The sequence below is a fragment of the Antechinus flavipes genome, chromosome 5 (assembly GCF_016432865.1).
Source record: "Antechinus flavipes isolate AdamAnt ecotype Samford, QLD, Australia chromosome 5, AdamAnt_v2, whole genome shotgun sequence".
NCBI classification, from domain to species: domain Eukaryota; kingdom Metazoa; phylum Chordata; class Mammalia; order Dasyuromorphia; family Dasyuridae; genus Antechinus; species Antechinus flavipes.
Genome location: NC_067402.1, coordinates 230,936,914 through 230,961,317, shown reverse-complemented (window position 1 = coordinate 230,961,317; position 24,404 = coordinate 230,936,914). Strand labels below are relative to the sequence as shown.

General features: G+C 41.2%; 1 protein-coding gene across 2 annotated transcripts in view; it reads right to left on the bottom strand.

Moving 5' to 3' along the window:
• The window catches only part of COL2A1 (collagen type II alpha 1 chain), a 48,245-nt gene that overhangs the window by 2,758 nt on the left and 21,083 nt on the right, over positions 1 to 24,404 (bottom strand). For both annotated transcript variants that reach the window (XM_051961096.1, XM_051961095.1), the window contains 34 exons: positions 22,569 to 22,667; positions 21,271 to 21,315; positions 20,574 to 20,672; positions 20,067 to 20,120; positions 17,667 to 17,774; positions 17,023 to 17,076; positions 16,788 to 16,886; positions 16,048 to 16,101; positions 15,446 to 15,544; positions 14,545 to 14,598; positions 13,865 to 13,918; positions 13,391 to 13,444; positions 12,659 to 12,712; positions 12,278 to 12,322; positions 11,895 to 11,993; positions 11,512 to 11,619; positions 10,422 to 10,475; positions 10,038 to 10,091; positions 9,687 to 9,740; positions 8,708 to 8,761; positions 7,883 to 7,990; positions 7,054 to 7,107; positions 6,387 to 6,440; positions 5,205 to 5,366; positions 4,774 to 4,881; positions 4,198 to 4,305; positions 3,631 to 3,684; positions 3,171 to 3,278; positions 2,849 to 2,902; positions 2,613 to 2,720; positions 2,283 to 2,336; positions 1,521 to 1,628; positions 860 to 1,148; positions 105 to 292 (listed from right to left, as the gene is read on the bottom strand). In XM_051961096.1, coding sequence (XP_051817056.1) covers positions 105 to 292; positions 860 to 1,148; positions 1,521 to 1,628; positions 2,283 to 2,336; positions 2,613 to 2,720; positions 2,849 to 2,902; positions 3,171 to 3,278; positions 3,631 to 3,684; positions 4,198 to 4,305; positions 4,774 to 4,881; positions 5,205 to 5,366; positions 6,387 to 6,440; positions 7,054 to 7,107; positions 7,883 to 7,990; positions 8,708 to 8,761; positions 9,687 to 9,740; positions 10,038 to 10,091; positions 10,422 to 10,475; positions 11,512 to 11,619; positions 11,895 to 11,993; positions 12,278 to 12,322; positions 12,659 to 12,712; positions 13,391 to 13,444; positions 13,865 to 13,918; positions 14,545 to 14,598; positions 15,446 to 15,544; positions 16,048 to 16,101; positions 16,788 to 16,886; positions 17,023 to 17,076; positions 17,667 to 17,774; positions 20,067 to 20,120; positions 20,574 to 20,672; positions 21,271 to 21,315; positions 22,569 to 22,667 — 2,952 coding nt within the window. The remainder of the gene's footprint in view (positions 1 to 104; positions 293 to 859; positions 1,149 to 1,520; positions 1,629 to 2,282; positions 2,337 to 2,612; positions 2,721 to 2,848; positions 2,903 to 3,170; positions 3,279 to 3,630; positions 3,685 to 4,197; positions 4,306 to 4,773; positions 4,882 to 5,204; positions 5,367 to 6,386; positions 6,441 to 7,053; positions 7,108 to 7,882; positions 7,991 to 8,707; positions 8,762 to 9,686; positions 9,741 to 10,037; positions 10,092 to 10,421; positions 10,476 to 11,511; positions 11,620 to 11,894; positions 11,994 to 12,277; positions 12,323 to 12,658; positions 12,713 to 13,390; positions 13,445 to 13,864; positions 13,919 to 14,544; positions 14,599 to 15,445; positions 15,545 to 16,047; positions 16,102 to 16,787; positions 16,887 to 17,022; positions 17,077 to 17,666; positions 17,775 to 20,066; positions 20,121 to 20,573; positions 20,673 to 21,270; positions 21,316 to 22,568; positions 22,668 to 24,404) is intronic.

The window sequence follows — 24,404 nt, the reverse complement described above, 5'->3', positions numbered from 1 at the left end:
GACCAATGGGAGGTCAAAACAAATAAAAACAAACTTCTAGGGAAATAAAGGGAATAAAGACTCTGTTGGATCACTTCTGTCTCAGGAGGGGTTGAGGCACTCACATGGAAGCCCCCATTGATGGTTTCTCCAAACCAGATGTGCTTCTTTTCCTTGCCCTTGCTACTCCACCAGTTCTTCTTGGGGACACTGGATGGATTAGGATAGACACATGTCTCACCAGTCTCCATGTTACAGAAAACTTTCATAGCATCCAAGGTGCAGCCTTGGTTGGGGTCAATCCAGTAGTCTCCTGCAGGAAGAGAGGTCTCCTGAGATCAGGACTGGGCACCTATTACTCATAGAATTCAAAATAGGCAGAGCAACCCTGCAGAAAACATGGACCAAAAGGAAGCTTGAATAGCTGAACTAAAGCTAACTAGGACAGGGAACACAGAGACCATGAGAGAATGGTGAGAATAAAGCAAAGTATGAGGCAGTCAATGAAAAGAAAGAAAAAGTGGTTCCTGGACAACGTAGGGGAAGTAAGGCACATGAAAGAGAACTCAAAGTAATGGGGGGGGGGGGAATGTTTGGCACAGGTAGTAAGAACTGGTTTGCTTGGATCCTACTCTTCCACAGAACTGATCTCAGCAGAGATTATCACGCAGAGGACCACATAAGGGAAATTTGAGCCTGGCTATTGGAGCAGGATTAAGGTCCTCCAGCTGAGGCAAGAAGGAGTCATTAGGACTTAGTTGAACGTTGGAGGCCTCACACTGAGTTCTGATCTAAGTAGATTCTCACTTGACAGGAGCCTCAGGGCCATAGAAAACTGGCCTTTTATGAGCTTCATACAGTACCTGCCTTCCTTACTTACCACTCTTCCACTCAGGGTGACAGAGTTTTAGGTCTCGGCAGGTACGAGCTGGGTTCTTGCGAGAGCCTTCTGGGCTGCGGATGCTTTCAATCTGATTGTTGAGGGACTTGAGGGTAGCATCCACCTCAGCATCATGCTGCCGCAGATTGCCAGCTGCTTCATCTGCTCGCATGTATTGCAGGGGGTCAGGGCCTTTCTCTCTCTGGCCTAAGCCAGCAAAGGCAGACATGTCAATGCCAGGACCAGGGGGACCTGGAGGTCCAGGGGGTCCAGGATTGCCAGGAGGACCCTATGGCAGAAAACAAAGAACCTCAGAGAAAAAATCAGCTGTGTGAGCTGAGAGAGCCCATCCTTACTAGCTAGGGACATACATAGGAGGAAAGAGTCTTCTTCTAAGTCTTGAAAATGCTCATCTTGGGAAAGGGAATGGTAGCCAATACTAGGCCAAGATCTAAGTTATCCTGTTTATCATACCTTTTTCCTCCAATAACTTTGAGCCTTTTATGATCCTGGGAAGCCAGAGGTAGGAAAGATAAAGGGATCTGTCACCTACATAGTTATTTATGGACAACAAATAACTAGGGAACCCATTGGTTGCTGTAGTTTCAGAAAACTCCTTGGGTTAGCTATAGGAACATAGTGATGGAGATGGGACACTTACAGCAGGGCCAGTTTCACCAGAGCGACCTCGAGGACCAGGGGGACCAATGGGGCCAGGGATTCCATTGGAGCCATCTTTGCCAGAAGGACCCACTGGACCAGGTGGACCCTGAAGACCAAGAAATAAAATTGGTGAGGTCTCAAGATTTGGTCTCACTCCAATTGCTGGGAGACTGTCATGCAAATGATGAGATCTGAGGCAGGCAAACACATGCACATATATAACAATAATCTTACTATAATGTGAATGCAGGATGAGGATTATTAAAAATCAGGACTGTGCTACTACCTCATTCAGTTGGTGGACCTCTATGAGCATTTGATCCTTTTTGGCTATAATTATATGGTATTCCAGATTGTGTTAATGAGACTTATTTTGTTTCTTTGGGTGACTAACTTCACACACAGTCCTAGATCTCCCCTAATCTACCTCTGGCATGAGATTGCAATGATCCAAAAGATAAAAAAAAAAAGATTAAAAGTATAAGAAATATAGGAATGTACTTGGGGGACATGACAGAGGATTGGCATCTGATATGTAGAGTAAAAAGATACAATCATGGGGTCATGGTCACTCCCTGATCAGGGGAAAGAAATCCAGTTGAATCCAATGTGCCAAAGACTCCAGCAATAATCTATCCCCAAAATATGAATATCCAACTCTTGACCTGACCCCACATTTGGGACTTTTTTTTTTTTTCGCAAATCTAGCAAAGACCTTATTTTCTTCCCCCGCCTATCTACACAACTCCTCACTACTTACTCGGGGACCAGAAGGACCAGCAGGACCAGAAGCACCTTGATCTCCAGAAGGGCCCTGTATTGGAGAGAGTCAGAGATCAGTACACAAATAGATCTCTGTTTTTAGGAAAGCAATCCTCTCTGAAGTAAAAGACATAGGTACGAATAACTGTCCTACATCAATAATATTCCATGCACTCTCTTTTTCTTCTACTTCTCTTTCAAACTTTGGGACACTCTGGGTTTGACCCAGAATGATCCCAAGTTCCTTTTATAGGGCATAAACAACCCAAGTGAGTACTGAGAAAGTTAAGTGGACCATGAGCAAATAGCCATTAGTAGCAGTACTCACAGGAGGACCAGGGAGACCTTGAAGTCCAGTGAAACCACGGTGTCCTTTCAGTCCTCTCTCACCAGCCTCTCCAGTTTCTCCTTTGTCACCACGGGGACCTTGAGGACCCTAAGAGGCAGAAAGAACAAAGCAATGTGAGCAGAAGTTGAACAGGAGGACAAAGTTGGAATGGTAGAATGGTAGAATATCCCCTTCTGTCATTGACAAACCCTATTACATGACTCCCAGGTACTTACTGGGATTCCCCTTGCTCCAGCTGGTCCTGCGGGACCCATGGGTCCTTGTGCACCCTGGGGAGAAAAACAGAACAGCATCAAACAGCAGCCCAGAAGCTAGAACACCTCCTACCTTTAACTCTGAGCAAAGGTGTCAGGCCCAAGGCTAATCATTGCCCCATTCAGCTTGACCCAGGTGAGCTGGGGTAACTTAGAGTTGCTTTTCAATCCCTACCTTGCCCTGGAAACATTGATAAATATATAGTCCTGCATCCTGGGGGCTTGGATGAGGACTTAGCTGGCTCCTCATAGCCAAACATATCTATAACAACAAGACACTCACAGATTCTCCTCTGTCTCCTTGTTTGCCTGTTGGTCCAACGGGTCCAGGAGAGCCAGGGGGCCCAGGGGCACCAGGACCGCCAACAGGACCTGTTTCACCACGATCACCCTGTCAGGACAGAAATACCACACTGTGAGGTAATGGCCCCTCCCTTCTTTTATTCAAGACTCTTCAAAAGACACTTTCTGTCGTCCCAAGTCAAAGAAGAAGGTTTTAAACCTTCTTCCAGGGCTAAAGGAATCATATCTGCCTCTCCCAGCATTATTCCCCATCTCCTCCCAGCAGAGATAAGGAGATAACAATTTTTTTAAGAACCAATGTAGAATCTGGTCTCCTGGAGATGCTTAAGCCCTCATGAAGGAAAAAATGCCTAAAAAGTGGTTGTTGATGGCAAGGAAATGTATGCGTTTGTCTTTCTATGAACCTTATGGGATGGTAGGGATCCCAGAGTCACACTCACCTTGACTCCTGCTGCACCATCTCTGCCTGGAGGTCCATCAGCACCAGGACTTCCCTATGCAAAGGAAAATAGAAATAAGCTCAAGGCTCCTTTATTCTCCTCTTCTCCCATTCCTATTGTTTTGTCTGCCCCAGACCTGATAACGCTGTCATTTAGAGATATCCCTTCAGCTGTCCTCTGATGGAAAGTTATTGAAACATATTTATTCTTTGTAGATGGAGCTAGTCCTTTCACAGACCCATTCAAGGATCTTTAGTCAGCAAGCACCTCCCCACTTTTTCAAGGCTGAATCTTGCCCTGCAAACCCATTTATTCTCAAGTTTCCCTTCCTCCTCTCATTTATTTTCCTTTTGTTTTCTTGCCCAGCATTTAGTCCTCCCTATTCCATTCATGGCTGCTTAAGAGCATCCTGACTGACTCTCGTAATGATTGTTTCTATTACAAAAGAGCTGGGGTGCTGGAAGAAAGAATGGAGATAGTGTACATTGGACAGGCCGAAATGAAACATCTGGAATTCTGCCTTCTCTATAGCAAGAGTAGGTCCTGTAGTAAAGTCCCATTGCTCACCTCACGGCCAGGTTCCCCAGAAGGACCAGTCAAGCCAGGAGGCCCCACAGGACCAGGAGGGCCACGATCTCCAGAACTTCCAGGAGCTCCCTGCTTGCCAGGCTCGCCCTAGAGAAAGACCAAAAATGTAGATATTGAATCCACAGTTCCCCTAGTAGCTTTCTGCAAGAGAACAGTGGTATTTCACTCCAGCTGTTAATAAAGCCCTGGGAAGCCAAGAGCCACCTGCTGCTAACAGGTAGCCAGGCCATGCTGAAAATCTCAGTCAATCTTCAGCTTTGGGCCCTGAGAAGAAGCTGCCTCTCTGCTTATTGTTTTTTCCTACCCCCTACTGTAGAAAATGGAACTTGGGTTAGCCACCCCTATCCATAGTTTCAATAACCTCAAGTGGAAAAGATAATGAAGGGATATGTCAGAAATCCCCTCATTTGGAAGGGGTAGAGGATCTTGGAAATAGTTTCTAGGTAGGGAGAAAAGTGGATATCTATCCCATGGAACCTCAGTGGCAACATGGTTAGTTCTGTTAGTGCTCTAGACCAATGTCTAATGCAATAACCAAGAGGGATGAATGCTTACTGAAGGACCAGGAAGACCAGGGAAACCTCTTTCACCACGTTGACCAGGCAATCCAACAATTCCTCTTTGGCCGGCGAGACCTTGGGGACCTGGAGGACCATCAGGACCCTGGAGGAAGAAGAGACAAAGTTAAAGTAAATCCAAGGAAGCCAATCTACACCTATGCCTATGAGGTAACTTTTCAAAGAACTAGGGTTCATCATGTTCTGATATGGTTCTTTTCCCTCAAAAAAAGAAAAAAAAAAAAAACTCCCTTCTACTTCCCCTCCCCCACTTTAGTCCAAAAGCTACTCCATTTACTTGTCATAGGAAGTGAGTGGAGAGAAACAGGAAGCTTTAAGCTGAGTCCTTGAGAATCAGATACTGTCCAAATTTGTGGGGTTCCCTAAGAAGAAGGCCACAAGGCCACAAGGCTAGGTCAAAAGACTCACAGAGGGACCATCATCTCCTGGCTCTCCCTTCTCTCCAGGTGCTCCAGCAGGACCTTGAAGCCCAGGATCCCCAGCACGACCTGGAGGACCACTGTCTCCCCTTGCACCTTTGGGACCATCTTTTCCAGAAGCTCCGGGAGGACCAGGGGGACCAGGATTACCCTGAAGAAGAAAACAAAATCAATGAGTACCGGGTCTCAATGATTTCTCACTTCAGGTGAGCTTTAGCTACCTAGGCAGAGGGCTCTAGCGGATCTGTAAAAACTATTCCAAGCCTTCCAGAAACCTTTCTTGTTTCCTCTATATGAGGTAATCTAGCCTCAGTCTACTTCCCAGTATTATCCTCTACTTGCCTTCATCTGAATAGTCCAGTCTTCATTTCTGCAATGCCCTCCACTCTCCTTTCTAACTACCTAAATCCTATCTATCCCCTCATGATCCAACCCAAATCCACAGCTCCTGTGTGGTTGGTCATGAGTACTCAGCCCATCAGAAGGAGTTCCCATGGACTTAAAGCCTTTTCAGTTACTGTGTTGTAGGATTAGTTCTCTTTTTATGAATTGTACTTGTCTTCTGGCTGGGACCATATCTTATATTGTTGTTTTCATAATCCCACATTGTATATGTATAATATAGTGCTGGGCATGCAGTTGATGCTCAATGTCATAGAATCTGAGTTAGGAAAAGATTTCTCAGGTCTAGTCTAGCTGATCCAACTCCTGAAGAATGATTTTTTTCTGCTGTAGGTAATTAAAGGCAATTGAGCCCTACTGTTCTCTCTGAGTCAGGAACTTGTGGATTCCATATTGGACATTTAGTCCCAAACCTTCTAGAGAGTATTATTCCCAGGTAATGGAGAAGGTGGGGAGCAAAGACAAATGTGTCCCTACTTAAGGGCCAGTTCCCTCTTCCTTCCCACAACTGCTTTTAGTGGGCTGGCTTTGCTCCAAGGGGAGCAGTCTTCACACCCAAGGGATTTCCTGCCTATTCTAGTCTTCCTAGTTTGTTCATATACTCAGGAAGGAAAAGAGGTGTTTCAGTGTCAGTCCTCTAAATGCTTGATTTGGATAGTCTGTCCCAGCCCGTGCTCAGTCCTGCCAATCTCCCTACCTCCAATGCCCACATATCTACATCCTAACCCCAGAAAACAGAGGGAGAAAACAATAAGGATCAATCACTCACATTGGCACCTGGGGGTCCAACACGGCCAGCAGCTCCTGGGAATCCAGTGGCTCCCTGGGTAGAAAAAGAGAAGCCATTGAACCTGTGACCTAAGGAAAAAGCTTAGAGAATTAATCTCTATCTAAAACTTAGATTCTGGGAGTCTAAGAAACTCCTATGGTAAGGGTCCTAGGGCTGCAAGGGAGGAAGGTAAAATATGGGAGGTTTTCTGTCCATAGGTCCCAAGGAAAAAGTGTACTCTTTTGGGGCTGGACCAAATGTTGACATTAGATATGTCTCACTGAGTCCAGCCATTAGGTTCCCCAAAAGTAGCACCTATCTTGGAAGCGGACAGAGTGGAATAAAGAAAGTATTTTTGGAGCCTGTTCTACCTTGCCTCAGACTTCCTTTCGCCCCTAGCATAAAACTACTGTCTAGCTTCTGTGGAGTTGTCAAGACCCAAGAAGAAAGAACAAAACAGAGGAATGCAAAGAGAACAGGAATAAGAATAGTAGAATACATCTGAGACTGAGAGCTTTTGTAAGTAGCACCGAGGAGTGGAGAAAGGCCCCTGTATTCTCCCAGACCTTATTCCCTCATTTCCTATAGTCTCCAAACTCTACCTCTCTCTCTGGTTCCTACCAAAATGGGTTGGGGAAGGATAGAAAAGGGACAGGATGATACTCACAGGAGGACCCTGGGCACCACGGGCTCCTTTAGGACCAGTCACTCCAGTTGGACCCTAGAATGGGAAAAGAAAGAATTGAGTGAGTTGGAGAAGAGTAACATACTATCTTAAAGAATCCTCTTTTGGGGGACCAGAATTCAGAAAAGAGATTAGACAATGGATTCATAGTACTGAATAATTAGAACTAGAATCAGCTCAGAAAGTTCAGACAGATATGCATCGCCCTTATTTGGGGAGATCTCTGGGGATGGAGATGCCAAACCTCCCTGGAAGTCTGCTACAATAGCTCACAAAGCCTGCACTCCAGGAAATTTTTCCTGATATGTCAATCTAACTCTCATTCATATCAAGATGCAGTAATTGATTATACTCATTATAGACTTAGAAAATGATTGTTTTCTGCTCTACAGACACACATAATTCCCCCTTGCTCCAGGGATGAGTTACCACTACATCCTGAGCTTTCTTCTCTGAATTCCCACTGATCTTTCCAGTAGCTTCTCTCTTAATATAGATATTAAAGTATTGGCTTTTGCTGCTCCTAGATCTAGGCTTATACATAAAAGAATCAAACTATTCCTAGATATCTAGTTCCTGGATAAAAGCCTAGTTGAAACCCAGAGAATCCCTCATGCAGACACAGTTAGACCACTGAGGTTCTGAAGGTAGCAGCTACTTCATAGCAACAACCTCAACCTTCCCCTCATAGCCAAGACCATGATAACTTTTTATGTCCAGCTTACCCTAACCAGGCCTGATACTTCTTTCTCTCCTGGTAATGAATCCAGATTTCTAGAATAGATTCTTAAGAGAAATTAGTGCTACCCACCTGAGGCCCAGGTGCTCCAGATGGACCCTGAGGACCAGGGGCACCAGCATCTCCCTTCTGACCAGATTCTCCTTGTTCACCCTTAGCACCAGGCTGACCATCAGCACCCTGTTTCACAAAAGAATAAACATGAATGAGAGATGAGAAAAATAGTTGATAACCCTTCTCCAGTTGATAGGGGTGTGTATGGGGGGGTGTAATATGCATGTGTGTGTATGTATATTGTATTATATTAGAAAGCATGCTGTAGCCCTCTAAACAAAAGGAGAAGATTGGGGAGCTTGAGTTTTCTCCAAATCTTTCCAACATTCTCCTACAGGTCAAGAAAATGTCCCAGAATGCACAGACCTACTAGACCACTCTTCATATCACAACCAAAACAGAAAGAAAGTTTACTGTAGTGAAATGTTGCCATGAAGGTTCATAGATTTGGGGCTCTATTGAAATGGGAAGATCTTGTTTCGTTATATAATTATCCCTTTGGACCAATACAAGAACTGCATGAAAATCCTGCTTAGAGGACTAAGCTGTTTAGACAGAAAGATAGGCAGAGCTCTATGAAAGTTTAGGGTTAAGAGAGAGAAATAGAAAGAGACAATGGCTTGTTGTGGCTTTCCTGGCCTTTATTGGGAGTCCTATGTGCCCTCAGATACTCTCTGGATTTCTTCATAGAACCAAAGCTATTGTCTGGGCTTGAGAAAAGTTAATTTAACAGAGGAGAACCTAGAAAGACCTTAGAAAGTAATCCACATCCTATTCTAGAGGCCATAGTAAACTGAATGGCAAACACAAAGATTCAATGATTCAATAGATGAAGTTACTTACAGGAGGACCCGCAAATCCAGCAGGGCCAGGGGGTCCAGTCTCTCCACGTTCACCCTACAATACAAGGAATTCCAGTGAACAGGTAGGTAAAACTCCCACAACTTGACTGCCTTCATTCCTACCCTGTGACCCAAAGACAAGGAGAGGCTATGGCCACCTTGAAGCTCAGGCTAGACCATAGAAAAGGAAAAGTGCTAATTGGGGTTTAGCATCCCTCCCCCCAGCCCTAATAAACAGCTGTCAAAATTAGGAACCTGAAGTGTCAGGTCCTATAATCTGATGGTCAAGATGCTCCCTGATAGAAAATTCCATTTTGACTAAAACTTCTTGAATGTAAAAATTCTTCTGACCAGTTCCTATTTGCATTTAATATGTTAGATCAATGATTTCTATATTTCACTGACATGTCCTAAGAACTAGATCTAATTCAGGAATTTTTAATTAAGGGTCTACAGACTCCCATAGGATCTTTGGACAGATTCCAAGAGTACATGAACTTGGAAATTTTTAATATTTTGATTACTGTATTCCAATAAAGTTGGTTTTAGCACTTAAAACATTTTATGCACTTAAAAACGTCTTTCAAAGAAGTTTCATCAGACTTCCAAAGGGATCCATAACACACAAAAAAGCTAACAATTTCTGGTCTAGGGTCTCTTTTAAGAGCATCAGAAAGTAACTGAAGATTCCACAATTCGTTGACAAAAGAATAAATCCAACTTCACAAATCTACTTTTCAGCACAATGGTCCTAAGCAACAAACAATACCATGGCCAATGAAGCCCAAGTATCCAGTTTTATCTAATTTTTTTGCCTTCCATGTTCCCATCAAGGTCCAAAGAAGGAAAAGTGCACATTGCCTAGACAACCTTCAGAGTCTCAAGCACCAGCTAGCTAGAAAAGGGTAGTGCTATTCCAGGTTCGAAGTGAGCAAGCAACCAGGGAGGGGTTCTTCTCAATAATAAGAAAAAGAACTCACTGGGGCACCACGGGCTCCAGCAGTTCCAGCAGGACCAGGGGGGCCAGATTCACCCTAAAAAGAAGATAAAGAAACAGTTGAAGGGAAATGGGGAAATCTACAGTGACCTCATGATGACACCAGTAAGTACAAGATAATATAATCCAATCATTCAGCCCAATAGTCCCTGCTTAGAGGTACCCCTGGGCCCCAAAGGGAGAGAAGAGTCCTAGGTGATGGACAAAGAGGAAAAAAATAAGAATTTAGGATAAAATGAAGAAATACAGAAGGGATCCTCCTAATTTACAATAGGAGCTTTATCTGTGAACATTCACAGCTGTGACCTGAGGGAAAAAAAATTTAATAACTCACCTTCTCGCCGTTGGGGCCAGCAGGGCCAGGGGGGCCAATAGGACCAGTCAGACCCTAGGGAAAAGGGAGATAAGGCATTGTAATGGACAGCATCTGGGACACATCAAAGACCCTCCAGAAAACATTCAGACACTGATCCAGTTGACTCTCTTAAACTCCTTAAATTTCATCAACTTTCTTATTTGCTCCACTCTGCCCTTCTTCATCCACCTCCTTAGCTAGATTGTTTCTGCCTCTGCTTGGTCCACAGCTTTTGAGTCCCAAAGCTTTTGGATTTCTGTCCTCATACCTTGGGATTAAGTGCAAGAAAATGAGCCCCCAGAGATGGTGTCAATCACACTCTTTTGTGCCTGAAATCTGCCAACACAATTCCCTTTTACTTACTCTGCCACCATCTTTTCCAGGAGCTCCTTCAGGGCCTTTTTCACCAACATCACCCTAAGAGGATAAAGATAAGATTTAATTTAATTTAAGTGAGAATACTGGACTTTACCCACCACTCCTTAGGTGGAGTCTGAGTACTCCCCTGCAATACCCAGACCCAACTTGGAGCGACTGAGCTGACCAAATTTGGAGAAGGATCCAAGCACTCATGGAGGAGGTCAAAAGGTCAAGGAGACTGTTCACACTGACAAGCAGTGCTGAATTAGCTTGTGCTAGAAGAGCTTATTTCCGCTGATAAGGGATCCCTATCCTTCACTTAATTGCAAAGAATGCAGTGAAATGGAAAGGAGATAGACAAGAAGAGACTGTGTAAACTGGGAGGACAAATGGATGGAAAGAACCTTTTAAAGAATGTGAGCAGTAATGTGTAAAACAAATCTAGGGAGCAAAGGAAAGGGATTATTTTTAGGTAGAAGCAGAAATGAGAAGGATATTTATTTATAGCCGAGGGAAGTGGTATGAAGCCATAGAAAGATATGTGAGCACCATGTATGCCTCAAGGAAGGAGGAAGATATAGAAGTAGAAAGGGGTACAAGGCCTTATGAAGATGGGGAAGAGGGAGTAGTAAAGAGAAAGCTTCTGGAAATCAAGAACACAATACAATACTAGATGATGATCAAGGATAGGAGGAGAAGGAAAGTAATTCCATAGGAAAGTTCTAAGTATATAGCTTCCAGAGGTCATTCTTTTCCCAGGGAATTTCCAAGTCCTTCAAAAAAGAAGGAATATCATTACTTGGCTCCCAAAGCCAGAGATACTGGTCCAGGCATCCAGACTTGTGTTCAAGTGGGCATGAGAAGTCAAATGTCCTAACTTCTAGACTACAATTCTAATCATCAGACTTTGTCCCTTCCCACTCTGGGGCCACTGAGTCATTCACCAAGATGTCATGTTAGGAAGCTGCCATTCTAAACCACTTCCCAATAATGGGCTCCCCTGAGTATATGTAAGAACAGTCCAGGGACATAATCTAGAATGAAGTGAGATGGATTGAGAATGGGGTAATATTCATGCTTGAGAACTACTTACTCTGTCTCCCTTTGGCCCAGCAATACCAGCTGCACCTCTCTCACCAGGCATTCCTTGCAGGCCTGGGGGACCTTGAGCACCATTAGGACCAGCTGGACCAGTAGCACCCTAGGTTGAAGAGAAAGAATTTGTAAGGTGAATTATCAACAACTAGGCTCCAACGGTAAAGAGGCCTTTTCCTTCCTGTTCTCCCACTTGTATCCAAATAGTCTTCTCTCTGCCTATACTATCTTTCCCCATGCTATCTCTTCTTACTCTTTCCAGCTCTCTCTCCTTTGTGGATACTTCTCAATCCTTTCTTCTGAAAGATGGAAGCAGAAGTTTTGCAACATCTCTGAGCAACATGACAAGACCTTACCCCCAAATCTTCAGGACTCACTTACTTTAGGACCATCAGTGCCAGGAGTTCCAGGGAGACCCCGGGCACCCTGCAGACCTTGAGCACCAGGAGAGCCACGTTCACCTGGGAAACCACGTTCACCCTATGGTAAAAGAAATCAAAGAAAGATCAGGAGGTAGAACAGGAATAGGGATATCACCCTCATTACTAGGAGAAGAGAAGGGTTAAAAACAAAGATAAGGTTGGGGGAGATTGGGGGCACTTAACGCAATGTAGCATTAATCAATAAAGAAGAATGGATTTTGAGGCAGTGAGTAGAATTTCTAATTCAGAACAGGATAAAGGGATAAAAGGAAGTCCCAGGGAAATATTCCAGAAATAGCCAGGACTCTGCTATGATGTAACCCAACTAGACATTATACTTACTCTGGGGCCTACAAGACCAGGTGCACCAGCTTCACCCGGAACACCCTAGGAAAACAGAAGGATATAAGATGGAGAAGAAGTTTCCAGAAGTCATAAGAGATGAATGCCCAGACAATAGTTTGCTTTGAGGCCCATAGAAGCAGACTCCAATAGTGAGGTGAGCTCACTGGGAAAGTATTCTTAGCCTGGGAACCTAGGTGGTTACATTGCTTGCCTTTGTATAGAAGGGATGGAGCATATCTCAATAAAATGGGTTTTTGATAGAATTTTTAGCACAGAGCACCATTAGGATATATATCTACATTCAATATATCTTCTTGGGAGTGCAAAGAACAACAACAGAGTCTTTTCCCTCAAGATGAATAGGTTATAGGTACTCACCTGATCACCTGGTTTTCCACCTTCACCTGGAGGGCCAGGAGGACCAGGTAGTCCCTAGAAGCCAAAGAGATACATATTAAACACAGCATGAAGGAGTGTCTTGGTCCTTACAGGAGGACCAACCTTACAACAATTGGTCTGGATTCATATACATATAGGCTTGTGTTTAAGTGGGCATGAGAAGTCAAATGTCTTGATGTCCTTTTTTAGGCTGGGACAATTGGGGTTAAGTGACTTGCGCAGAGTCACACAGCTAGGAAATGGTAAGTGGTCTGAGGCCAGATTTGAACTCAGATCCTCCTGACTTCAGGGCTGGTGGTCTATCCACTGTGCCACCTAGTTGCCCCATGTCTTGGCTTTTAAACTACTATTCTAATCATCAGACTTTGTCCCTTCCTACTCTGGGGCCACTGAGCCATTCACCAAGATGTCATGTTAGGAAGCTGCCATTCTAGACCACTTCCCCATAATGAACTTCCCTGAATATATTTAAGAACAATCCAGGGACATAATCTAGAATGAAGTGGGGTGGAGAGTTGGTATCCTTGGCTCAGACTTGATCTCAAAGAGAAATAACAATGGATGAATACTCTAAGCCTAGCCTTCTTCTCCATTCCTCCTCTAAAGCAGCAATAAGTGCTAGCTCTCTGTGCCAGTGTATACTAATGGTCCCAGAACAACTCTAATCTAATCCATTCTTGCCTTGGGGAAAAGATTGAATCTGGCTCTTACCTGGAAGCCAGATGGTCCAGGAGCACCTTGCTCACCCCTTTCACCAGCAGGACCCTGAAGGAGATAAGAGAAATAATAAATAGAATGCATTAGTGAACAGTTAAAAGGCATAATATGAGAGGTCCTTGAAGTAAAGAATATAGCAAGAAACTGTAGAAGCTAGGAACTTCCTGGACTTTCCAATATTGATGGTACATATATGAATGGCATGTATACCACACACTTAAAAAAAAAAAGCTGCAATTCTCCCTATTTAATAGCTTATATCACTAGCAACCCTGATAGGAATTCAAAGTAGCATAATAGTTCATGTTCCACCCATTTCCCAATCACCATATGGGTTGTGATTGATATTAACTTAGAATTTAAATGTTTGGGAATTGTCAGGGTCAAAATCTGCTAACATTTCTAGATGAACTGAGGCATTTCCCACCTCTGATACCCATGGCCATGAGAGATTATACAAGTGCTTACCGCTGGTCCAGGAGGTCCTGAGGCACCTGTTTCACCATCTTTGCCAGGAAGACCCTAAAAAGAAAGAAAGAAAAGCTAGTATAGGGATCTCAGTTGGCTTCAAGAAACATTCCCTTTTCTATTTATCTAGCATTCTAATTTCAGGGTCCCGGATAGCTTTTCCACATTCTCTCTACAAGTCTATCTATCTATCTCTATCTCTCTATCTACCTTTCTTTCTTTCATCTTTTCTTTCCCTATTCCGTCCTCTTTTCCTTCCTTTCTTTTGTTCTTTCTTTTTTTTTTTAACAATTCCATGAATAAAACATACTTTCCAATAGTATAGCACTACACTTATTGTTAAAGTTCCTAATTTTTCAGTATCCCTTCTATATACCTACATTTTTTGGCTCTCTGCTCTACTTCCATCTTTTCTTTGAATTCCAATGTACTTCCCAGTTCCACTTCTTTTCTCTTGTGTTTTGGAATTAATTCCCATGTAACACTCATTTCTTTTCACATCACTGAGTTTTCAGTGTCTTTCCCTAATCTTCACATCTCTCTCCCACAATGAAGTCTTCCCAATTTACATCCCAATGTATTATTAAAAATGTTTTCTTCAATTTTCTCTTTTTGCCTTCCTAGACTCACAGCTGCTGTGAAGGTATAGTAATAACTGTGACCAAAGGAAGTGTAATTACCCTTAGTCCAGGAGCACCAGGTAGCCCTTTCTCACCAGCCTTGCCAGCTTCTCCCTAGTGGAAAGAAAACATAATCTTGTAGTTAGGAGGCCTGAATTAATCCAAAGCCATTTGGACAAGCAAAGTCCTTGAGAGAATGATGGAATGGAATAAAAGGCAATTAGGCAGCAGATCAAGGATGAAGCATATTGCCAATTCCATATCCAGTTTGAGATAGGAGATATGTTGGGATAATCCAAGAATCTTGCACCATGCTGCCGTGTCATGCCCAAGACCATTAAAAATTAATACTGAAATGAATTGAACCAGCTACACCCAAGGAAAGAACTCTGGGAGATGACTATGAACCATTACATAGAATTCCCAATCCCTATATTTTTGTCCACCTGCATTTTTGATTTCCTTCACAGGCTAATTGTACACTATTTCAAAGTCTGATTCTTTTTGAACAGCAAAATAACTGTTTGGACACATATACTTATATTGTATTTAATTTATACTTTAACATATTTAACATGTATTGGTCAACCTGCCATCTGGGGGAGAAGATGGAGGGAAGGAGGGGAAAAATTGGAACAAAAGGTTTGGCAATTGTCAATGCTGTAAAATTACCCATGCATATAACTTGTAAAGAAAAAGCTATAATAAAAGAAAATTAATACTGAATGAGATGGCAAATAGTTCTAAGGAGCATTGTTTTAACCAAAACTTGGGTACTTTGGCTTCAAGTAGCATAGAGATTATAGAAGGTACACATGAAAAATTGGTGCTACACACAACACTAAAATTGATATTTTCTTCCAACCTAAGATTAGCAGTTCATGAACTAAAAATGGTATCAAACACAAGATAGGAGGGCTAATGTCACATACGGAAGGAAAAAAGGCAAAATATGACTTACATTGGCACCTTTAGGACCAGGGAATCCCATGACACCAGGCTGCCCACGAGCCCCCTGAGGTCCTGGAGGTCCAGGGCGACCATCCTCACCAGGGGCTCCCTGGAAAAAAGGACATCAATTTCAGTCACTGAGATTGTCCTTCCAAGTCTATGTATATAGCATCATATAAGAGCCAAGAACTCAAACTAGTAATATCTAATAATAAAGGTCTTAGCATAATTATATTAATCACATAATGGAGTGCTTGCCTCATAAACACTAATCTAGAAAGGAAACATCCTGGGCTTTCTTCTTCCCTAAGAAAAGGGACAATTTCCTTGAAGCAACATATTTTCCATTCTAATTAGCTTTATTATTATAGACCATATACTCTATTCAATATATAAACCTAGATCCCAATAAATAAAGTCTCAGATATGCTACCAGCCAAATAGTCTACAGTCAAACATCTTACTAACCAAAAAATAGTTTATTACAAATTACAAATTGGGGGTGTCCCCCACCCAAATCACCATTCCTAACTTGTCGTATTCCCAAAAATACTTTCTCCTGACACATCATTCTTCCTTCCTAACCCCAGAAAATAAAATAATTTAACTTACAGAAGGACCAACTTTCCCTTGAGGGCCAGCATCACCAGGGCGACCAGTCAGACCCTGTGTACAAAAAATAAAATTGATATCAAGAGGCCTGGATGGCATTGTGCTTCCCCTTCATTAACTTACATGCTAGAGCTCTGGGTTTTTTTTTTTTTTTTTTTTACAATCTTGGGAAAGAATGATAAAGGGCAAGAAGAAGAGTGCTAGTTAAGAGGAATTAGATTTCTTGTACTGAAGTAATTAATCATAAGATCCAAATGAGGCAAAGAGGGATAGGTGGCAAGGCCAGAATCCAAAAGAATGAGCACCTGATTCCAATATCCTTCTTAGAACGGAAAGGGCCCATAGCCTGGAGTCAGATCCAGAATCTTCCCTGAATATCAACTCCTGATGCTAGGCTTTTGTATTTTATATTCCTTTTGCATAGTATCACCCAAACACCTTGAAGAGCAGATCCTTACTGCAAAAGGATGTGGAAGTGGGCAGGGAAAGGAATTCGTGTGTGTGTGTGTGTGTGTGTGTGTGTGTGTGTGTGTGTGACCCCACACTGAAAGAGATAAATTGGTCCATTTTACTTGGTCCATCCTACAATTACTATGACACTGGCAGTCTTTTCTTGTCTTTGCCTGTTTTGCAAATGTCCAACAAAACTCTCTTTCCAAAATCTATGACTACTGATACATGGGTATGGAAGTCATCTCTGTGTCTTAGAAACATCTGTCCAAAGAAGTTGGTGAACTTACTCTAGCTCCAGGGAGACCGGGTTCTCCAGGACGGCCAGGGTCACCATTGGCTCCTTTGGGACCACCAAGACCACTGGGTCCACGCTCACCAGGGGCTCCCTGTCCACAAGGAAGTAAAAAAAGGAGATAATTAAAAGAAAATTCATATAATTTCTAGCTTGGGGCCAAAGCTGAGAGCCATGAGCAGGCAAACAAGCTCTGGAGCTAGTTTCAGGATAAAATAAGATATATTTACCTTGGGACCTGCCAGACCATCCTGACCTGGGAAACCACGGTTACCAGGAGCACCCTGGGAAGAAAGAAAGGTAAAGCAGTAAGAATAGACCCTGCTCAGATCACTGAAACTAGAGAGTATCACCTTTTTTCAACCCCAAAACAAAGTTCTTTGGACTTCTTTCTTATTGGGGATGGAGTAGGGCAAGATGTTAAGAATAATGCCCTAAGCCTACTCTTTCATTATGAAGAAACCCAAAGGGTTTCATGTATGTTATCACATGGAAGCACCTTAAACAGAGAAGGAATAATTATCTCCAATTTTTGTTATGGAATAGGGAATAGAAAGGAAATTGATAATGGGATCAAAGAGTTCAGGAAAGGACCTCAGAATTTGTCCACCTAGAACTTGATTTAAGAATTTCTTCTACAGTGTGCCCCAAACTCATCATCTAGCCTCCAATGGAAAATTTCCAATGGCAGAGGAGGTTATGATTTCCCAAGATAGTCAACTCTACTCCTGGATATAGCAAAAGTTGCTTAGGGGATTTGCCCAAGGACACACAATACAGCAGTCCCTGTTGAGGTCAGGATTAGAAACCACCTCTCTAGAACTCATTGTGGTGACTTTTTAGCCACATCCCACCATTGGATGGTTCTACTTACTCTCTCTCCAGGAGGACCCACAGGTCCAGCAGCACCAGGCTCTCCACGGGCACCTCTCTTGCCTTCTTCACCAGCTGGACCAGGAGGTCCCTGGGGTCCAGCAGGGCCCTGAGAAGAAAGCACAAAAGAAAAATCTGTTAAGAATTTGGATGCTTCTCGAGGGCAGTTGCCATTCTGGTAAATCTAAGAAGCCCGCACAATCCTTTCCTGGGAACAGAATATGTTCTCATAAAATTCATCCTTGGGAGAAGAGGATTTGACTGGTAAAGAAGACTCTTTCAAACTGGATTGGGATTTGATACAGAGGGACACACAGGGCAGTTCCCATGCTATGCATGGTGGCCAGAAACAAATTCAAATATATGGGGCTATACAGAGCAGCAAACCTAAAGAAAAGGGCCACAGTCAAAGTTTACAAGGACATTGTTGACCCTGAATATTAAAGAGGAAGCAAAAGCATTTAGAAAATTACTAGGTGAATTTATCTAGCAACATGATCTAAACTAAAAATTAAAACAATAAACGAAAGTTAGGAAAGGATATCTAGAAATTATAGAAACTGCATTTCTACAATTTCTACAATGGGAGGTCAAGACTAAGTGCTACACAGCTCTTTTTGTGGTAGCAAAGAATTGAAAAATTAGTAGATGTCAATCAATTGAGGAATAGTGAACAAGTTGTAGTATATGAAGGTAATGGAATATTATTTTTCTATAAAAATGATGAACAAGCTAATTTTAGAAAGGCTTGGAAAGGTTTACATAAACTGATGCTGAGCAAAACAGGCAGAACCAGGAATACATTTTATATAATAACAGCAAGAATGTGCGATGATCAACTATGAAAGATTTGGTTCCATTCTTAATGGTTTAGTGATCTAAAGCAATCCCAATAGACTTTGGACAGAAAATGCCATCTGCGTCCAGAAAAAGAACTAAGGAGCCTGAATGTAAATCAACATATGCTAAATTAAAAAAAAAAAAAAAAAGACCAAGTACTACAGATAAACCATTGTCTCTGATTCTATTTCATGGGCTGCTGTATAAAATCTGAGCCAGAGATGAGGTGAGGTACCTTAATTCAGAAATGTTAAACATATTATCCACTGGCTGTATTATAGCTAGCAACATTCAGGAGTATCGCCTGAAGCACATTAAATTGGGAAATATTTAGCAACATAAATAAAAATATAATAGAACATAGATAATATTAATGTGTGGGTGTTTTGTAGTAATTTTTTTCAAGTCAATTGGGGTTAAATGACTTGCTCAGGGTCATATAGCTGTTAAGTGTCTAATGCTGAATTTGAACTCAGGTCTTCCTGAAGTGAGAGTCATTGCTTTATCCACTGGCTCTATCCATCTAGCTGCTTCTAATGTGGAGTTTTCTAGACCAATATGACTCTGCCCTCCTTACCGCTATCCCTGCACCCTCCATCCCCCACCACTAGGAGGATTTGAAGCAAGGTCTTATGATTCTAAGACATTGATAATCACATTCAGGGCATTGAGCTTTCTCTAACAGAAATCTATATAGACAGGCTGATTCTTCCATTCCAGGATAGCCTCATTTCTCTTCTCCAATAAGTAAGTAAAACTAGATCATCTAGACTATAGATGGCTGTAAGTAACTGGATATGAAATTCAACATCTCCAGCTATCATATTTTGTTTAAGGTTCCCTATTCCTCGATTTCCAGGAAATATTTTGGTAATGGGATCAAAGAGTCTAAGTTCAGGAAGGGATTTCACAGTTTGTCTAACTAAAACGACTTAAGAATTCTCTTTATAGCATGCCCCAAACTAATCATCTAGCCTTCAATGGAAAAGTTCCAACAGCAGAGGAGGTTCCGACCTTTCAAGATAGTCATTTCTACTCCTGGATGAAGCAATAGTTGCTAAGCTTTTCTTTATATCAAACCTAAATCTAGCTCTCTGCAACTTAAAAGTTCTATCCTCTAAGACCAAGCAGAATAGTTCCAAACCCTCTATCCATAACAGACCTTCAGGAGCCTAAAGACAGCTATCATTTTCTTTTTGAGTTCTTTGTTTCCTATTTGCTATACTCTTAAGTCCCCTTACCATTTTGGTTTTTCTGCTAAATAGTAGGAATATTTCCAAGGCTCAAGCATAAGGCAAAGACATATAACTTTATCTTTGCCCTTTCCTCATGGCACCAGGAAAAATTTAAATCATCTAAGAATTTAGTTTGTGGTAAAGAATTGGCCTGTGGTAAAGGGCCATCTTCATATCCTTATTAAATAGTCCTGAAAAGAAATTTGTCTTCCAGGTGATTGGATTGTCTAAATCCAAGGATAGGAGCGCTGAGCTGCATGGATTGGTTCCAAGATGGGGAGAACAACAAATAAAATGATCCTAAGGCTTCAGTCCCAGATACTTACAGTTTCTCCTTTCGGTCCATGTTCTCCTTTGAAGCCAGCAATTCCAGGTTCTCCCTAAAGAAAGAAAAAGAAAAATTTTCATTCTTAATTCTGTTTACTACAAAATTAAAGAGTGTGTGTGTGTGTGTGTGTGTGTGTGTGTGTGTGTGTGTTAGGGTATGTGTGTGTGTGTTTGTAAAAGTCATTAGTGATTCCAAAGAAGAAAAGACCCATGTAATGTGGAAAAATAGTTCAGGTCTGACTAAAGATTGGAAGATAGTAGATTTAGGACTGGAAGGGACCTTAATGGTCATCTAATCCAAATGCTTCACTTTTTTTTTTTTAACAGATGAAGACTCTGATACTTAAAGGGTTTAAATGATTATGAAAGGCCATATGATTATGTTCCATATCTGCAGATTCCAAATCCATCATCCTTTCTGTTACTCCACAAATGAAGAGATGGGTTGCTTTCTGACTCAGTGAAGAGAAGTCCTTCAGGACTCAGTGTAAGCTTGAAGCCCTTACCGTTTGACCTTTAGGACCTAGAGGGCCAGTTGCACCTTGGGGACCAGGGGGACCACGAGGACCAGGGAAGCCTGGGGCACCAGCAATTCCAGGAGCACCCTAAAAATATCAAGCAAAGAGTAGTCAGAACTAAGGGGGAGGTATGCTCCACTCCAGGGGTGTGGAGTGAGACATTAGAGGCAATTTGTGAGTAAGAGAAAGACTTCCATATTCTTTCCCTGTTCCTTCTCTTGTCTCTGCTTACTCCTCTACAATACTGCTTGTGATCGGAATAGTTATATGGATTCATATACCAAATTTACCTTCCTGCTCTTATTCAAAAGGAGCATTAACATGTTACCTTCCATGGAAGGCTCATCCTGACCAAAGATGCAGAAATGAGGAACTCATAATCCAGTGATTAACATTATGCAAGCTTTCAAAAAAATAAAAATTTAAAGCAGTGATCATACAGTGACATGTTCCAAAAAATTAAATCAGATAAAAAAAGGTAAACCTTAAAAGATAAGAAATATACAATAGAACTATTTTATCTCCTTAGATTATGATTTTAAAGAAAGAAGGTATTAAGCTCTGAATCCCTTTCCTGAGAAAGCCATTCCCTGGTCTATCCTCTCACTACCCAGAGAAAGATTTTTCTTAGTCTAGGACAATGAAGTTAAACTGGAAGAATAAAAAGCCAGGAGATAACACTTACAGCAGATCCTTTGGCTCCAGGGATGCCATCAGCTCCGGGGTTACCCTAAAAAAAAAAGTGACATTATTGGAGCAACAGAAAAAGAACCTCACTCTCCAATTCATAGGGAGGATAATTTCAAGACTGAGGATTGACACTCTTTCCAAAATAATAAATATCTTTGTTACAGGTAACTTTAAAATTTAAAAAAAAAAAAAGATAATTTTAAATTGCTGATTACTTCTTCCAGGAAAAGGGTAGGGCTGAAACAAGGAGGCCTCAGGAGCAAAAATAGAGGGAAAGTCTGAAGGGCTTGTCTAGAAAGAAAACCTCAGAGATTATAACTCATTAGGGGTGAAGGAATAAAGACAATCCAATTCATCTCATTTGCAGTGAGGTGTAGGAATAAAGACAAAAATCAATGAATTCTGAGGACACCCAAAACAAAAGCCTTATCAATCACCAAGCATTTTTTAGATATTTGCTATGTAACAGGCATTATGCTAATTGATGGGCAAATACAAGATAAAAATCAACTAGTTTCAAATCCCAGACAGATTTTTTTTTTAATTTAGAGACAATATATGCAGCTAGAAATATGTATGAAACATATATCAGGGGGGAAAGTCTCATTTCAGAATGTTTAAGCCAAGATGAAAATAAAGTATTCTAAAAAGCAAATATGAAGAAGGAGTGTATTCCAAGCATGAGGCATATGTCTAGTGTAGAGACAGGAAATGAAATATTGTATGAACAATTAGACTAGTTTAGCCAAAATGAAGAATGTAGGAAGGAGAATAATAAATAATATGACTGAAAAGATAAGTTGAGACTAAGGCATAAAGAGCCTTAAATGCTAGAGGAGTCTCCATCATAGAATTATTATACAGTGATTATATAGGATTAGGGAATTTTGGGCATTTATTGAGTCAGGGTGAGGGAGTATGTGATGTGGTAATACCCATGCTTTTGGAAAATCATTTTGGCAGCTAGGTGGAAAATGAATTGAAGAGATCAATTAGGTACAAGTGAAAAATAAAAGATAGGACAAATGTGAGAGATGTTGTAGAGACAGAATTTTACCCTTCTCCTGTCTTTATATTCTTCTCTAAGATAATACTTTTTCCAATAACTTCTAAGGGTATGGAATCCTGTTTTCTGGATAAGGGATCAGCCCTATGATCAGGGAATTGGGGAATTAGTAGGTCCTGATCTGATATTCTGCTCTTCTCAGAAACCTCCTTGCTGTCTTCTGCACAGCAAGGCCAACCCCTTATCCCTCCTAGGGCCATTTATGCTGAAGAGCAGTTGTCACTTACAGAAGCTCCTGCAGGTCCAGGAGACCCAGGAGTACCAGATTCACCTCTAGGACCTTGAGCACCTTCAGGACCACGGGCACCAGTAGGACCAGCTTCTCCCTAAAAAGTGAGGAATATAGACATCATTAAAATGAAGGGAATAAGAGAAGGAAACTGTTCACCAAGTTAGTAAGTAAAGTTTATATGCTAATTAGATATAGATTATAGAGACTTCAGGTCCTATAAAAACACAGGTCACATACATGTTTTCACATATGTATACAATCATACACACATGCATGTGTTTTCAGTACATGTGTTTACACATGTATGCATACATTCATAAACAAAAGCATAGTAACATTCTTGAATTTTTAATGGGCCTCCTTAATTTAGCCATGTGCTACTCTGAGAGGATATATTAGGCCCAAAACTATAGACTTCATATATTTAATTTTTCAAAAGGCCAAAAAAAAAAGGCCTCATAAAAACTGAAGCCACAAGAAGTAGGATATCTGCTTCCTCCACTCCAACTGACAAATTTCTTCTTTCTTTGAAACATTCTAGCCATTATAGACTTCCTTTGCATTGTGAATAGTCACAAGAGAGTATTACAACTAGAAACTATGATAATACTAAGTGGGTTTCTATAATCATCATCAAGATCATCATCATCATCATCATCAACATAGTTGAGCTGAAAAGTTTGCTGATCTTCTAGGTCATTGTCACTTAACCTTCTCCTAATGCTGGCTGACTTCATACATTCATTTCCAGAGGGTAGAGATGGAGTGTTTTCAGAGCTGCTCAGAGTCTTGGTTAAAATTGATGTGTTGGAGCAAAGATCTTTTCAACCTAGAAGGTTTGATTACACATACTCTGGAGCAGTCTACAAGCCAATTTTTATTTTCTGTAACACATTTTCTCCTTAAAATTATAACTTTTAAAAACATTTTTTAAAAAGTCATTCAGAGAGAGGAGAGGGGCATTAACTTGAAGAGAGGGCAAAGTCTGCTCAAATTTCTGGGTTTGCCTTTTCCTCTTTTCAGAACTTTCTTATCTTCCATTTACAATCATTATTTTGTAAAGGCCAAGTGCCTTTACCTTGTTCTGTCCCTTTTTATAGTGGCTCTCCTTTATATGGCTCCCAGGGCCTCAGCTACTGTCTGGTTGTCATGGAAACCCCAAGAGGGAAAAGCAACCTGATACTAGTTGACCACATTCATCTCCTGGCCTAAAATCAGCAAGATTTTCCAGGAAATTTCACACTGGACTCTCTGGAGTCACAGAGGCCTTTCCCTGAGTTGTAATCTCCCACTTGCCTCTATTAATCCTCTGAAGAATTCTATTAAGATGACTCTGAAAGGTTTGTTTTTTTCTTTTTTTCAGGGAGGAGTGGGGAAATAATACAAAGAGTGATGCAAAAAAAAAAAAAAGAAAAGAAAAGAAAAGAAAAGGGTGTCAAACATCAGAAAGAGACAGAAAAAACAATTGCTTTCAAAGTAAGTATAAAATACTTAGGAATCTACCTACCAAGACAAATAAAAGAATCATACTAAAATAATTTTAAAATAATCTTTAGAGAAATGAAGACAGATATAAACATAAAAGGAGAAATTAATCACATTAATGACATCTGGACTTTGCTAATGTAATAAAAAGTATATGTAAATTAACATAATTAAAAGATTCCGTGCCATATCAATCTAACTACCAAAGTTTGTATTAATAGAAAAATAACAAAATTCAGCTGAAGGAACTAAAAGTCAAAAATCTCAAAAAGAATTAATTTTTAAAGTGATTCTAAAAGATTAAAAATTCTAAAGATTAAAAAGATTCTAGCAGCACCATAACTCA